The 16671-nt window shown below is 36.0% G+C and overlaps 1 protein-coding gene across 2 annotated transcripts in view; it reads right to left on the reverse strand.

Moving 5' to 3' along the window:
• Positions 1–3351: 3351 nt before the first annotated feature.
• Positions 3352–16671, reverse strand: part of LOC125661558 (uncharacterized) — a 45948-nt gene continuing 32628 nt past the window's right edge. The window contains exons 9-14 of one of the 2 annotated variants that reach the window (XM_056146030.1): positions 14893–14922; positions 12507–13724; positions 11019–11070; positions 10224–10424; positions 7318–7455; positions 3352–5901 (exon numbers count right to left, since the gene is read on the reverse strand). In XM_056146030.1, coding sequence (XP_056002005.1) covers positions 5234–5901; positions 7318–7455; positions 10224–10424; positions 11019–11070; positions 12507–13724; positions 14893–14922 — 2307 coding nt within the window. In that variant the 3' untranslated portion in view covers positions 3352–5233. The remainder of the gene's footprint in view (positions 5902–7317; positions 7456–10223; positions 10425–11018; positions 11071–12506; positions 13725–14892; positions 14923–16671) is intronic. The other variant, XM_056146031.1, reaches the window with a different exon arrangement.

The raw sequence follows: 16671 nt of genomic DNA on the forward strand, positions 1-16671 counted from the left end.
AAATCTGAGGTATTTTTTTTTTCAGTGTATACGTACTCTACCGATACATTCTCAATATGTGTTTCATGAACTTACAAATGGTTTGTGTAAAGTTCTGATATATAGATCTACTTGTATCAATAATGGTTTTATTGGGTTTGTTTTTTTTTAAAGCAGAGAATACCAGGGTAATTATTTCATACATGTGTGTATATTGATTTAGTGTATCAAAAGCAAGTAACCAATAGAGGTCAATACACATATTTTACACTACCTTATTGTGCGACGCGGGTCGATCGGATTCAGCGACGTCATTTTGTCAGTAATTTTGATAAAAAGCGCACCGCATGTCCCAATTTCATTTTATCGTTGTATAAAAACTACCGAGAATTATAACACGAATAAGGGCTCATAAAAAAGGAAATTCCCTCTAATCTTACAGGCTGTATTTACTTTTCCCTATTTCAATATACGAATATAGGTAAAACGCCGATCTGTTTTAAAATTGAGAAATTAAAGCGTAAGAACACGTTTGTGTGCAAACAATTGCTATTTTCTTATTACATTGCCGGGCATTATAAATAATTTTTATATACACTGAAGGCAGGGAATATATGCTTTTCAAACATATAATAAATATTGCATTCAGAGGGACAATAAAAAAAATGGTATCGAGGGGGAAAATGACCTTGCGACAAAGCGTTGCGTCATATTTAGACGAAGCCATCTTTCACTTTAAATGCTTTTATTGATTTAATGGCTTTATTTACTTAATTAAAATTTACATAGTTAAAAAATAGAGAAAATTTCCAAAAATATGATATATAGATCATATATCTTATGGACGTAGTTTCAAAGATTTATAGGCACTCCTTTTGCGTAGTCTTGTTTTTACGCGCCACCGGTCAAATTGACCGGTACGGTAGAGAAGGGGTTAAGGTACTAGTAAATGGCTTCTGAAGAGTATTCTGTTTAGTAAATCGTATCTAAATTGAAAACCATATTATTACATTTAGGACACCAATATACGATACACAAGAGACATATTCATGTTAAAGCAATTAAATGTTTTTATTATTATTATTCGCTCAATTTATGTGCTTGAACAGTTTGTATTACGAAAGGAAGATAACGAACAGTGATTAATCTCATAACTTCTAAAACGAATACAAAATAGAGAGTTTGGGGGAAATGGGCCCCTGGACACACCAGAGGTGGGATCAGGTGCTTAGGAGGAGTAATCATCCCCTGCCGACCGGTCACACCTGTCGTGAGCCCTATTTCTCGATCAGGCAAACGGAATAATCGGTAGTCAGAATCAGTGTGCCAAGAACGGCCGAGCAATTGATATGAAACACGTCAGACAGCATTTGACCCAATGATAGGTTGCTTGTTATAATAATTGTCAGGTTAATTTTGAAGTCAATGTCTTCTCCACTCCCTCCCCTCTAGGAATCAATAAATTATTGGAGAGATTTTAAAAAGTTATTGAAAGGTTGAAAGCCGTCTTTTTTTCAAATTGAGCGTTCAAATTTTTCTAACCTTCTGGTCATTTTGAAAATATAATAAATATATTGAATAATAAATTGAAATGTCCTATGCATATCAATGGTACGTGATAACAATAATTCTGCCATGAACTGTATTCTGAAAACTACAAAAACCACGAGAGAGCCATCAATTGCATTCCTGATAAAACATATGATAACACAAGGGTCATTGTACAATAATATATTATTCAAATATTTTCGTCCACAGTTTCCCTCATTATATTTGACAATTAACAAGAGGCCCAAGGGCCTAGAATCGCTCTTCTAATAAATTGTACAACCCCACCATTTCTTAGTATTCTAAATCTTTAGTTAAATCCTAAGAATTCAAAAAAAGTAGGTCAATGTGACCTACGTTTTGGTTTACACATTTTGAGAACCCAAGAAATATCAACTGACAAAGTTTGATGATTTTAAGCCAATTAGTATCTGAATATTGAAACATAGCTGTCAAATTCCAATCGTAGGTCATGGTGACCTACTTTTTGGTCAGCGAACTCCGAACATGCAAGACCCATCAACTGACAAAGTTTGATGACTGTAGGTCAAATAGTATCTGAAATATATAAATATAGCCGTCAAATTCCAAAAGTAGGTCAAGGTGACCTACTTTTTGGTCGACACACTCCGTAGACTCAAGATGCATCAACTGTCAAAGTTTGATGATTATAGGTCAATTAGTGACTGAAATATATAAATATAACTGTCAAATGCCAAAAGTAGGTCACAGTGACCTACTTTTTGGTCGATACACTCCGAAGACTCAAGATGCATCAACTGACAAAGTTTGATGATTGTAGGTCAAATAGTGTCTGAAATATAGTAATTTAGCTGTCAAATACCAAAAGTAGGTCATGGTGACCTACTTTTTGGTCGACACAAACCGAAGACTGAAGACGCATCAACTGACAAAGTTTGATGATCCTAGTCTTTATAATGACTAAAATATCAAAGATTTAAGGAAATATAAATTTAGGTCAACTTTGAAGTGACCTTGAGACCACGCCCTTTGCCTCTGGGTAATGCCTTGAACAATTTTTAATCTACAACATATCCTCATCCTTATGTGTAAGTTTGGTGATAATCTGCCCAGTGGTTCTTGAGAAGAAGATTTTTTAGCAACCACTACTTTTGTTTGTATTTTCCTGATTATCTCCCCTTGTTAAAGGGTCACATCCCTCTTTTTAGTATGTATGAAAGCCCTTTGGCCAATGATACCCTGTAACAAATTTGAAAAAAATTGGCCAAGGGGTTCTTGAGTTATAGCTCTTTTTCTAAAAAGTTTACACACACCGCACAAATTGCCATAGCATTAGCTCTTTGAGCCTTTGGCTCAGAAGAGCTAAAAATGGCTTACCCCCCTCATGAAATCGACAAGACAATGAGCTTCAGAGTATATTGAACGTAAACTACGGAGAAATCCGTTAATCGGGTGTGCTTGTTTATTTTTTTTAAACTCTGGTCAGAACATCATTCAACAAACTTACATCAGCACTATGCCGGGAAGCTTTCATATAAATTTCAGCTTTTCTGGCCCGGTGGTTTTTCAGAAGATATCTTCAGAAGAAAGGTTTTAACTGGTCACACCTTATTTTTGCATTTTCAAGATTGTAATCCCTTTGAAGAGGGATGGGCCCCCTTTTTAACAAACTGAAGTCCCCTTCACCAAAGGATTCTTTTTGCCAAGTTTGATTGAAATTGGCCCAGTGGTTCTGGAGAAGAAGTAAGCAATGTTAACAATTTACAGACAGACAGATGGACAACGAGTGATCAGAAAAGCTCTCTTGAGCTTTCAGCTCAGGTGACCTAAAAAAGTAGTACATTGATGATAAATAAATTTATTTTCACAAACAACTTTCAAGTACAGTAGTGATATACAGTGGTATACAAAAACCAGCACATAGATTACTGAATTAACTCCCATATTTGACAGCTTATTTCTAATTAAGCTAAATAAAATGAAATTAAAGTTTAAAAGATTGCACAAACGTAAATGAAGTTTAGCTGACAGTCAATGTCTTGTTAACACTGTGAATGTTAGAAACATGGATATTTACACTGTAACTGTTAGTAAAAGTTAACTGCGCTTTGTGCAACTTCATGTGTTACACCACATCAAATGTTCACATTTAAACAGCAGTTTTGTCACATATAAAACAATTCTTTCCTATAAGCCGTAGTTGACCTTGTACATGTAGAATAACCTAATGTATGACAAGAGGCCAATGGGCCACATTGCTCACCTGAGTCACCTTGGCTCATATTCAATGATTGTTACATACTTGAATCTGCACTTTCGTACAAATGTAAAGTTCTTAGGCCAAATGGTTCTTCAGAAGAAAATTTTTTAAAGATTTTTTTTCTATTTATTAGTTATGCAAAACTTTGATCACCTATTGTGGCCCATCCTAGCCCCCCCCCCCCCCCCCCCCCCCCCCCCCCCCCCCGAAAGGGGATGTGTTTAACGGACTGAAATCTGCACTATATGTCAGGAAGCTTTCATGTAACTTTCTGGCTCAGTGGTTTTTGAGAAGGAGATTTTTCAAGATTTTCCCTATAAATTTGTATGTAAAACTTTGATCCCCTATTGTAGCCCCATCCAACCCCCAGGGCCCATGATTTTAACAAACTTGAATCTGCACTATATCAAGACGCTTTCATGTAAATTCAAGCTCTTCTGACCCAGTGGTTCTTGAGAAGAAGATTTTTAAATGACCACACCCTAATCTTGCATCTTTGTGATTATCTCCCCTTTGAAGGGGGCATGGCCCTTCACTTAAACAAACTTGAAAGCCCTTCACCCACAGATGCTTATGGCCAAGTTTGGTTATAATTGGCCTAGTAATTCTGGAAAAGAAGTCGAAAATATAAAAAGATTACAGACAGACGACGGAGAACAGACAATCAGAAAAGCTCAATTGAACTTTCAGCTCAGGTAAGCTAATAAATTGCGACAAAATTCGTCATTGGGAAACAAAATAAATTGCAACAGAACCCATTGCAATGATCAATACCTTTTTTGTCAACAGAGAATTTGAAAACTTCAACATTTCAAAATCTAAAATATCACTGAAGCTTGAAAGCAAAATCTAGTTCACTCTAGTTCTGTCCAAAGACCCAAATTAGAATTATGAAATATATTTCCATTCATTTAACAGAATGGTTGAACACTTAAATTCAGTCTTGCAAAAAAGAATATTGCTTGCATAGAAAACGGGAACCTTCACAATGATAAATTAATAATATTTGAAGCATTATTTTATTAAACACAGTGTATCATGCATTTATTCCACCCAGTCAATTGAAAAGAAAACCTTTACAAGTCTGCATGTAGCTTACTTAATTTGATTTTTTTTGTGGACGATATTTGTAAGTCTCAATATTTCACACTAAGACGTAACCACATATATGTAAAGTGACACATATATTGACTTCTACACGCTTTAGGGAGAAGGGTTGTTTATAATGATCAAGCCTAAAATGACTCTTGACTTCCGATGCGAAGGTTATATCCGAAAGACCAGTAGTCACCACTGCCTATGATAACATCTTAGCTTTCTTAGGTCTGATGCGGCAATTACATGAGCGGGGTTCGAACTCGCGACCTCCTGATCACAGAGCAGACTCTTCTATCTTAATACAGAATGTAAGAACACATGCAGGTACAGTAAGAGACTCATGCATGCAGTTTCACACTGTTGTACCTAATTTTCTGAGAACAATTCATCTGCCAGCTGCTGTAGAGAATGCTCTGAAAGGAGAGACGAGATTTTTTCCATGGAGATTCCGGTTTCTAAAAGTAGCTCTGTGGGGACCTCCTTACCTTTACTACGATTGTAGTAGAGACCAGGGTGTCCCCTCAACAGCATCCCTGTTACCAGGGCTGTCTTCTTGTTACTAGGGGGCATGTCCTTGATGACAATGAGAGGAGAACCTGACGCACCGTGCGCAGTGGTTTTTGAGCAGTGAAACAAGATACGATCTTCAGAAAGAACGCAAGGAGAATAGTCCATCCGCACTTGGCGTTCATTAAGACCTTCCTGTGTAAAAAAATGAATTCCGCGATTGACAATATCACTTAATTCTTCTTCATCCTCGATGACCTTGCATCCTGGGTCATGTTGTAGCTTAATCCCATTTGGATGGCCAATCACGTGCAGCTTACCACCAGGGATAAAAATGTCCGTGAGTAAAAGTGGTTTAGGTACATCTCTTGAGTCTGTCAGTTCTAGGATTACTACATCATGTGGAGGAGATGCAAAAGCTACGTCATAAGAGAACATCCGGAAAGCTTCAGGTTTCTCATCCTTATATCCAAAACAGATTCCACTTTTGTCTGTTATCATACTTTTGCCTATCTTAGCAAATTTACCTGTAGAAAATACAACCTAAAAAAGTGAAGATGATAACAGTGGTCGATTTCACAGATCGTACAAAGAATACAAAATTGATTCAAGAACAGAAAATGCCGGGTCACTTTAAAATATGTTATAGAGGAGTTAGTTACACAAAGTGGGTACCAGTTAAAAAAAAGGACAAAGTTCAACTCCATGTAAATTTTTCGAAGCATGTCTGATCACTTCCAAAACAACACATACACATCTCCAATGCTTTCATAACAGTGTGCAAGGTCTGAAGTATGTCAAATAAATGCTGCATTAGGAGTTGATTACAAAAATGGGTAACACCCCCCTCCCGTATACTGGTTAAGTGAATTATCAAAAATTTAGACCTACTACATGATGTTCAAGTATGTAGCAACAAGATTTTTATTTATCGTGTCATCCTCTTTATGTTTAAGTTTCATATAAAGGAGCAAACATCAATTTCTAATATCAAGTATTGCATCTACTACTAGACAATACTGCAGATTCTGTTTTTACATTTCAGGTTTGACGCCGCAAACAACACAGCCACAAGATACAAGTGAGTTCAAACCCAGAAATGCTTCCCTCAGTCACACAGTGAATGTTCTGTACCACAGTGAACAGATACATGAATGAAGCTGTGATTAGCCACTGGCCCCTAGTCCAGTGAATTTGGATTTGGGCTGGTAAAATTATTACATAGACATGGCTGTGAGGTTTGTGCATTTCAAACATTTCATTGACTTCCTGCTAAAATCATATTAGCATATACTGAAATGAAGTGATGATTGAAATCAGCCGTTTCTATCACACTTGTATTAGTTTGATATAAACCCGTGAAGATTTTTTAACTTTCTTTGACACTCTTCTGAAAACTGAAAAAGGTAATAATTCGTGTTTGATTCAGACCAGTGAAATCAGTCTTTGTAAACAGTCCAAATACAAAGTTCTGAATGACCAGTGAAATTAGTCTTTGTAAACAGTTCAAATAAAAAGTTCTAAATTACCAGTGAAATCAGTCTTTGTAAACAGTCCAAATACAAAGTTCTAAATGGCCAGTGAAATTAGTCTTCGTAAACAGTCCAAATACAAAGTTCTAAATGGCCAGTGAAATTAGTCTTCGTAAACAGTCCAAATACAAAGTTCTGAATGACCAGTGAAATATGTCTTTGTAAATAGTCCAAATACAAAGTTCTGAATGACCAGTGAAATTAGTCTTTGTAAACAGTCCAAATAAAAAGTTCTAAATTACCAGTGAAATCAGTCTTTGTAAACAGTCCAAATACAAAGTTTTAAATGGCCAGTGAAATTAGTCTTCGTAAACAGTCCAAATAAAAAGTTCTAAATGACCAGTGCTCAAAAAGTTTTTCATTAAGACTGTTCTAGTCACAAATCCATTGATAAGATAAAGATCACCTGACCTTGCCTGCTGGGATCCATCAATGAGGTAATGTTTGATAAACTCCATCTGCCAGCCTGAGGCAAATTAGCAGTAGTCCATTTTATGATTTGTCTCTCATCTTCAGTCAGCTTTTGATATACCACCTTCCAAAACTTGACTAGCAAAGAAGAAAATAATACAAAATGACAGTGTTTACCAGTGAACCAAATCAATATAAATGTTTATCATAGCAAACATCGTAACAGAAAATTTTGTCGTACTCATTTTGTCATACTCAAACTAATTTGCACTCTTGACATTTTTCTTCAATTTTTTTATTTCTTGCGGATTTAAAGGAATTGTAAATGTTGATATGTCCGTGTGTTGTAAATTCCAAACATTTCCTTGGCAAATCATACGTGTACGCTTTTGTTACATGATGTCAGTAACATAAATTGATAAAATGCATAGTTATGGGATTATTATGCTTGAGGTAATTTGATTCACATGAAAATATTGTATTGTGTATTTCGTGTAAGTATAATTGACCCCTACGCATCAATTTGCATCCTACCGGTAATCAGAGAGAGCACTTTGAAGCCTTCATTTTCATTTGACATGTCACAGTGTTGAGTACCCTTCACCCAAGGCTAATTCGTACCAAGTTTGATTGAAATTGGCCTGCTGGTTCTGGAGGAGAAATTTGAAATTTTCAAAAGGTGTCAGTGTATATTTGCTATTTTGATATTATCTCCCCTTGGAGAAAGGTGTTGCTCCTCATTTGATCAAACTTGAATCCCCTTCACCCACGGATGATTTGTGCCAAGTTTGGATGAAATTAGTCAAGAGGTTCTGGAGAAGATGATGAAACTGTGAACACGTTATGACAAAGCCAATAACAACAGAAAGTTTTGATCAGAAAAGCTCACTTAGATGAGCTTAAAAAAAGGATTTACGGTGCAGGAAAAAAATCCTCACGATTAAGGTTTTGATTATTATTGTATTCTTGCATCGCCATCTCAAATTTGATATTAAAAAAATCAAAACATATTTTCCCACTTCACTTGTGTCCAAAAATACCTTTAAACATTCATTAAAGCCTTATGCAACTCTAAAACTCCCAGCTTCAAATAATTTTGTATGCTTAAAATGCAGTAAGGTGATGCATATTTTACTTTGAATTTTGCTTGGCAGCTAGATAACCTTGTTTAATTCAATCCTGAGCAGATATGTAGGTTAAGTGGTTAAATGACCCCACCATATATTTGCATTTTCATTATTATCTCCCTTTGAAGGTAGCATGGCCCTTCATTTGAACAATCTTGAATCCCCTTTACTAAGGGTGCAGCGATTAATTGCGAGACGGTATATCATAGTAATATTACGCTACAGTTCAATTCACAATACTCTACACTATACCGCAGTTTGGTATTCTTGGTACGGATGAATTTGAACCATCAAATTTGGCCTTAAAATTATGTAAAAATGGCTTCCGGTAATGGAAAACGAGGTGCCGGCCGTGCCACTGAATCAGTTCTACCCCTGCGATCCATTAATCTCCAATATGGGACTGTATAAAAGTGGCTTTTTCCGAGTACTGCTATTTTCCTCCCATTGACAAAATCAATGCCAATTTTAACTTCATTTAAAAGATCTAAATCACGAAGGCATTGATTTTGATTTTTATTAAAAAAATCCCTCTTTTTTTCTTCAGTAAAACTGGTTGGTGTCACTTGACCTTGATCCTAGTTTGTAGGTCCCAACATCCTTTTATCATTTTCAATGATCTCATGCCTCTATCAGTCCTGGTTTCTTAATTTATACAAGTTTTTTTAATCAAGGTCAATGGAGATACTACTTTATAGGTCACTACACCATGTCTCTATCATTCCCAGTTCTAAAGTTATACCAGACTTATGTTTAAGGTCAGAGATCAGTCATTGGATTCATTTGATCTTGATACCAATTTGTAGATTTGATTTCTGAAGATTTCATCTCTTCATCATACCTAGTTCTTAAGTACCAAGTTTATGATCTATGGTCAGAGGTCAAGGTCACTGGAGTGACCTTGATACTGATTTGCATGTTCAAGGCCAGAGGTCAAAGTCACTGGAGTCACTTGACCTTGATACTGATTTGTAGGTTCTGTCATCCTCATGCCATTTCTGAAGAGTCCATGTTGCTATTAGTCTTGGTTTTAAAGATATACCAGTTTTTATGTTCATGGTCAGAGGTCAAGGTCACTTGATCTTGATACTAATTAGTAGGCCCTGTCATTCTCTATTTATTTCTGAAGACCCCAGGATTGTATTTATCATGTTTGTCAAGTTATATCTGTTGAATTAATTTTTTCCTTATAGAGTTCTATGTTAAACCCCACCCCCATTTCATCCCCCCAAAATGTACCCTAACCCCTTCAATCTGAAAACAAAAACATTTCTGCAAAACTAGATTCATTGGCCTATCATATCCTGGAATATTTTTTACTTTCATCTACTCGTTACCGAGAACGGTGTCAGACAGTTTTAGGCATGAAGAAGAAGTGGAAGAAAAATAAGAACTGAGTAAAAACAAGTCTCCAAACTTCTTATTATTCATAGCATCCTAAAAATATCTTGGTACACATCGTATTGTCAGGTCTGTATCGTGATACGTATTGTATAGTAAGTCAAGCGTATCGTTGCACCCCTAGCCTTTATCCATGGACGACATGTACTAAGTTTGATTGCAATTAATTGGCCCAGTGGTTTCGGAAACAAAGATGAAAATGTGAAAAGTTTACAGACAGATAACAACAGGTGATCAGAATAGCTTACTTGAGCTTTCAGGTTAAGTGCACTAAAAAGTGAATGAGAATCTATTTTAGATATATGAACACACTTCCGAGAGCCCATTAAGCTATTCAGCAAGAATATCACACAATTCCTTCAAAATGTGGTCACTCACCGAGAATGTCCTCCATGACATGATACGCCGTGATGACGTAGTTGCTGCCCACTCTGAACCCTGTCCCAGAACTGTCCGGACATTTTATTTTTATGCAGCCTATCCGGTCGCACAAATCGCTTTTGAATATTGCATCCCCATCACTGTAGGGATAACTGCTATCAAACATTTTCCTGTGAGGTTCTCCGTGCAGCAGGCTTGCTATATACATAAAAAAAATTATAAACACATTTTTTTACTATCCAGGGCACTTTTAGATATTATCCTTTTAATGTAAAAAAAAAAAAAAAAAAAAAAAACCCATACAAGAGATTTACTATTTTTGCCAGTTCATATTGCACTATCCTGTTTCATCTTCAATGAATACAGAATTTTGTCTACATGGTATAGTATGCATTTAATGTACATGTGAATAAGAAATGTTTTTTAAAAGGTTAGCAATATCATCCAATCATATAAAACAAATAAGGATGGTTTTTTTCGGCATGGTCTTTAAAAGGTTTCGTTTAATTGTTCCAAATACATTTCTCCATTGGATAGCAAGAAATCATCTATAAGTTGATGATTTATTTGTACCCATCACGGTTAGTAGTTCGTGGAGGAAGAATATTTATTCTTATTTCCAGTCATGCTTTGTCTCGGTGGTGGGATAAGATTATGTGTAAAATAAAAAACTAAATGTTTAAATCAGCACCATTCCTGTTTGTTTGTGTCAATACTCAAAACTATTTAAGTGTATAGTTAATTCATATTTGAACGAACATAGTGAGGGAGAATATGAGGCATTTTACTCACTTTGTATGTTTTCAACATCCTTCTCTCCGGTTTTCAGTTCCTCTGCAACTCTCTGTAAAAAATATTTCATTACTTAAAGAAGATAAACAATGGGCCTTACTGGTATCAACCCAGTATCAGACAAACCAAAACCTAACATGCATATATATGACGCACGAGTCGACTCTTGATGGAGCAATGTGTGCATCTTCCAAACCTGCAGAACAAAATAGGCTTCAGGTTGTATGATCAGTACACATCATCTGACCAAAGCCACCTTTAACAAAATTGATTGATTGATTGATGTTTTCCGCCACACTCAACAATTTTTCAGTTATCTGGTGGCGCCCATTTTCTATTGGTGGGAGAGAGAACCCAGATAAAATGTACCTGGAAAGAGACCCCCGACCTTCCGAAAGTAAACTGTGAAACTTTCTCACTTACCGGCACAAGCGGGATTCGAACCCACAAAAATTGTGCCAGATACGAGATACTGATTTTCCTACAGAGGAGGAGTGAAAGACCCAGAGACGGACCTGGCAATACCTCCGTAACATCAATGCTTTGTTTTACAGGAGTATTGTTATATCTGATTTATTTGCAATATATGAAAAGGTGAACATAATAATCAGTAATCAATCTCACAATTCCAATAAAGAAAACAAAATTAAGAGTTGGGAAACACGGACCCTTGGACACACCAGAGGTGGGATCAGGTTCATAGAAGGAGCAAACATCTCCTGTTGATCAGTCAAACCCACCCTGAACCCTACATTTTGATCAGATGAGCAGAGAAATCCGTAGTCAGAATTAGTGCATATAAAAGTAAAGTAACAAAGAAGCAAAGGAAAAGCTAGGCAATTTTCTAGTAGCGTTTTTCTCTAATTGTGCTTCAGGGCATCATATACATTGTAGCATGTACAAATCTGAAATTACATGGTATGAAAATTATAATCTTCAGGTTTTCAAATTCATTGGTCCTTGAAAAGAAGTTTCAAAAACACCTCATCTTAATTTCACTTTTTTTAATCATCTTCCTTTAGAGTAGGACATCACCCTCTGAAACCTCTTTACCCAAGGATACTTCATGGAAAACTTGACTGCTATTGGTGAGCCATTCTAAAGAGGAAGTTGAAAATGTGAAAACGGTCAGAAATGACAGATAAGATTTAATCAGAGACGCTAACTTCGGCTCAAATGATCTAAAAATACCAGTCACTGTGTTGTCTGGGTGTCCGAAATACTGTAAACCAACTTGTATCGCATGCGAGAAAATTTTGCAAGATTTGTGAGAACCTCATGGTTGTGAATATTTCTCACCCTAACCAGTCCTTGAATGTCTGTCATAGGCTCGAAAAAGGTTAGATTGCCAAAATTACTCACCACAAACCAGTTTACCATGTGGTAAGGTGAATCGCGAAGTAGACTAGACACGAATGAAAGTTGGTGTATAGTACTTAGCTAATCTTATTTTGAAATGTAGTTTGAAACAAATAAGATGTTGGTTACCTTTTCCCAGAAACCCAGGATTTTCTGCACATTGACGTCGTGTTTCTCAGAAATTGGACAGTGTGCACATTGTACGACCTCAGCCTCAATCTGGGACAGCTCACTGGCGGGGGTAAACGATCGATCATCCGCATTACAAATGACGTTCTGACATTTGTATCCTTTCTCAAATAGTGTTTGCTCATTAAATGTCTTTGTCAGTTCTTGTAGGGCAGTTTCCACGGATTCTCCGACGTTTTGTGATACCTCATTCTCCACACATGATGGTTTGATACGCATCACTTGAACCTGTATGTCGTTATCATTGATACCGATGACCACGGTGTGATTTTTGTAATCAAACACTCCTGCTGTTTGATAGAGAGCTTGACTGCCTTCTCCGTCTGAGGAAACCCGCCATTTGAGGGAACCCATACAATAGGCTATTAGCCTGTAAAACACAAACATGGCGAATGATGTGAATCTGAAGCACAAAACAGACGAATACTCCCAATTTCTCTCGAAGATGCCTTTCTCAAGAACTTTTTTGTTCATGCACGGAATGTACCAGGACATTCCCGATTCTGATGTAGCACCTTTTGAACTGATGGCAACAATCATTAGCAGTCTCTCCATGTATGACACAATCTGCGATTTGTGATTCAAATATGAAGCTTCGTCTTTCCAGAGGGCATCCACTAGTTTTTCTTTCAGTTCCCCTGATCTGTTGAATGACGTCCACTCCTTAATATACCTCCTTTTGCAGTCTTTTGTGATGTGACTTTTATCAGCGATGAGCTTACTAAATGCACTAGCAAACCACTGAATGTCCCATATAACATGTTCTCTTAATCCTTCATCTTTAAAATATAAACATAAGCCATTGTCGTGAAAGCACCTCAAAAACTTTGATATTTCCACAGAACTTTTAAGCTGGTATTCACGAGGGAGGGATTTGTTGATCTCAGAAATTTCCGCAAGGGACATAACCTTCCTCCCTCCATCTGATATAGACTGTTCCAGCAAGGCCCAGGAAGATCGTACCTCAATCTTTGTGTTGATGTTTTCTGACACCACTTTGACTATGGAGGTCTTAATGGACTCAAGCATTTCCATGCTTTTCTCACTAAGCTCAATAAGACCTAGTGCGTACTCACGGTCATCAAGAGACTCAAAAAACCAATCTCTGTCTTCATTCGGAACCAACTCCCAAAACTCTTGCATGTACTCTTCTATCTCCTATAAAACATAACAAGATAATTGTTTTCAGACAAGAGTGATAGCAAATTGATAGTATATATAGAGGATATTCAATGCTTTGTAGTTGGATAAGGAATTTATTTCAAAAGACAAGATTTTTTTAATACTTCCACAAGTGCAAAGCATTGACTTTTCTGTTTATTACATTCTCTTTGGTTTAGAACATGTTTATTTCAAATCTTTTTTTAAAAAAGGATGTCTAGTTATACACAATATAACGTTATAATTGGTTGTTATTTTCTCATTTTTACACTGTGAAAATTCAGAGCTCCAGATAAGGTGCGTATCAGCGTAAATACTCATTAAATTTTACCCATGGGCCTAGAATTGCTCTTCTAATACATTGTAGAACAGGCAAAAATTCTCGCTAACCAAGATTCATCAATTAACAAAGTTTGATGATGTTAAGTCAAATAGTACCTGAAAATTTAAATGTAACTGTCCAAAAGTAGTTCATGGTGACCTACTTTTGGTCGACACACTGAAGACTCAAGATGCATCAACTGACAAGTCAAATAGTATTCAAATATAGCCATCAAATTCCAAAAAAAGGCCACATTGACATACTTTTTGGTTGACACACTCCAAAGACTCAAGATGCATCAACTGACAAAGTTTGATAATTGAAGTCAAATAGTATCTGAAATATTCAGATATAAACGTCAAATTTCAAAAGTAGGTCACAGTGACCTACTTATTGGTTGACACACTCTGAAGACTAAAGACCCATCAACAGACAAAGTTTGATGATTGTAAGTCAAATAATATCTGAAATATTCAAATATAGCCGTCAAAATCCAAAAATAGATCATGGTGACCTACTTTCTAGTCAACACACTCTGAAGATTCAACATGCATCAACTGACAAAGTTTTGATAATTGTAAGTCAAATAGTATCTGAAAGATTAAAATATAGTCGTAAAATTCCAAAAGTAGGTCACAGTGACCTACTTTTTGATCAACAAACTATGAAGACTCAAGATGCATCAACTGACAAAGTTTGATGATCCTAGCTTTCATAGTGTCCAAAATATGCATCTAAAATTGAAAATGTGAAATTTGAATGTCTGCAAAATTAAAAGAGTATGTCACTGTGACCTACTTTTTTTAAAGATATGTTTTGAGGCCTCTAGGCGTATCAACTTACAAGGTTTGATGATTGTAAACCTCTCGGTATCTGAAATAACAACCTAAAATGTATTCATAAATGATTAGCCATAAAATTCAGAAAGTAGGCCATGGTGACATACTTTTCACATGACACAGTTCAAGGTCCCATGATCCATTCACTGACAACTTTTGATGATCATAGGCTCAAAAGTGTCTAAGATATGCATCAAAATCCATTTAATAATAATTACAGTGTACCTGCGAAATTCAAAAAGTAGGTCACCATGACCTACCTTTGAGACAACTTGAAATTAGGTCCTAACATGCATCAACTGACAAAATTAGATGATCCTAGTCCTTATACAAAGCAAAATATCCAAGTTTTAACACAACAAAATTTAAGGTCATCTTTGAAGTGACCTTGAGACCACACCCTTTTCCTCAGGATGATGCCTTGAACAATTTTTTATCTACAGTCTATCCTCATTCTTATGCATAAATATGGTGATAATTTGCCCAGTGGTTCTTGAGAAGAAGATTTTTTAGCAACCATAACTTTTGTTTGCATTTTCCTAATTATCTCCTCCCCTTGTTAAAGGGTCACAACCCTAGTTTTAGTACAAATGAAAGCCCTTGGGCCAAGGATACCCAGCGACAAATTTGACAAAAATTGGCCAAGGGGTTCTTGAGATATAGCCCTTTTTCCAAAAAGTTGACGCAAACCGCACGCCGAACATTTGACCATATGATTAGCTCTTTGAGTCTTCGGCTCAGAAGAGCTAAAAATTGGAAGAGTTAACTCAAAGCACTATTATATAGGCCTACTTGTTATACTTTCTTTCTTAAAGAGTTAGTGTGCAGTCGAAAGCACAGAAAAAAAAATTGTATTATCAATCGTGGATGAATGATATACAGAATTGGATCATAATCATGTGACTGAGTGTCTGACATATTCAAAATTTAATGCATCAATGATAAATATCAAATTCCCAATGATAATGAATATAGTTTTAATAAAAAGAACTGAAAAGGATTTTCCCCATAAATAGCTGGAGCGGCCTTTTAATACAAACTTTAAGTTAAGTTTAATGGAAGAAGTATCATTTATCTGGTGACATCTTCTGTGCAAAAGAGCAAAGATAATCAGTGAATTAACAAAATACACTTTTGAATTTTTCTGAAAAGCAAAATACTTATTGATTTGAAAATCAGGGAGTAAATACTCTTTGTGGTAAAAAATTATCTGGAGCTCTGGTGAAAATATATCATATATATTCAATGGGTGAAGTATAGTATTTCACTGTTGAAAATGTAATAAAATTTTAATAAACTGATACAAAATCTCAGTCTGATATGCAACGTCAACAAATTTTACTTCAAATGTTGTGTGCTTGGCAAGAACAAATAAAGTGCACCGCCCACCAGAGCTCAGGACACGCCCACCAGATGTTTAATCATTATAAACAGATAATAGTGCATAACACAGAATCATATCCATCTTAATTGGAACAAAGATTGCACCAATATCTTTGCCTTTAGGTCTGAGGCAAATCAACATTATCTCTTGTAATGTGTCTAATGACTACAGAAATATTCCAAAACATATTTTCATTTTATTACAATGTTTAGATAATTTCTAATGAACTCTGAAACACCATGGCTTACTCCCAAGGGGCTAATGAAATCTTACTCAGACAGACATGAAAAACCGTCAGCTTAGATTATGATTCCCATCAGACAATTCCTCTATCTGTTCTGTGATGTGCTTGTGAAGTCTTTACAAATTTTGTAGCACAATATTGCATATATATATTTA

This window comes from Ostrea edulis, chromosome 8 (assembly GCF_947568905.1).
Source record: "Ostrea edulis chromosome 8, xbOstEdul1.1, whole genome shotgun sequence".
In the NCBI taxonomy this organism is placed as follows: domain Eukaryota; kingdom Metazoa; phylum Mollusca; class Bivalvia; order Ostreida; family Ostreidae; genus Ostrea; species Ostrea edulis.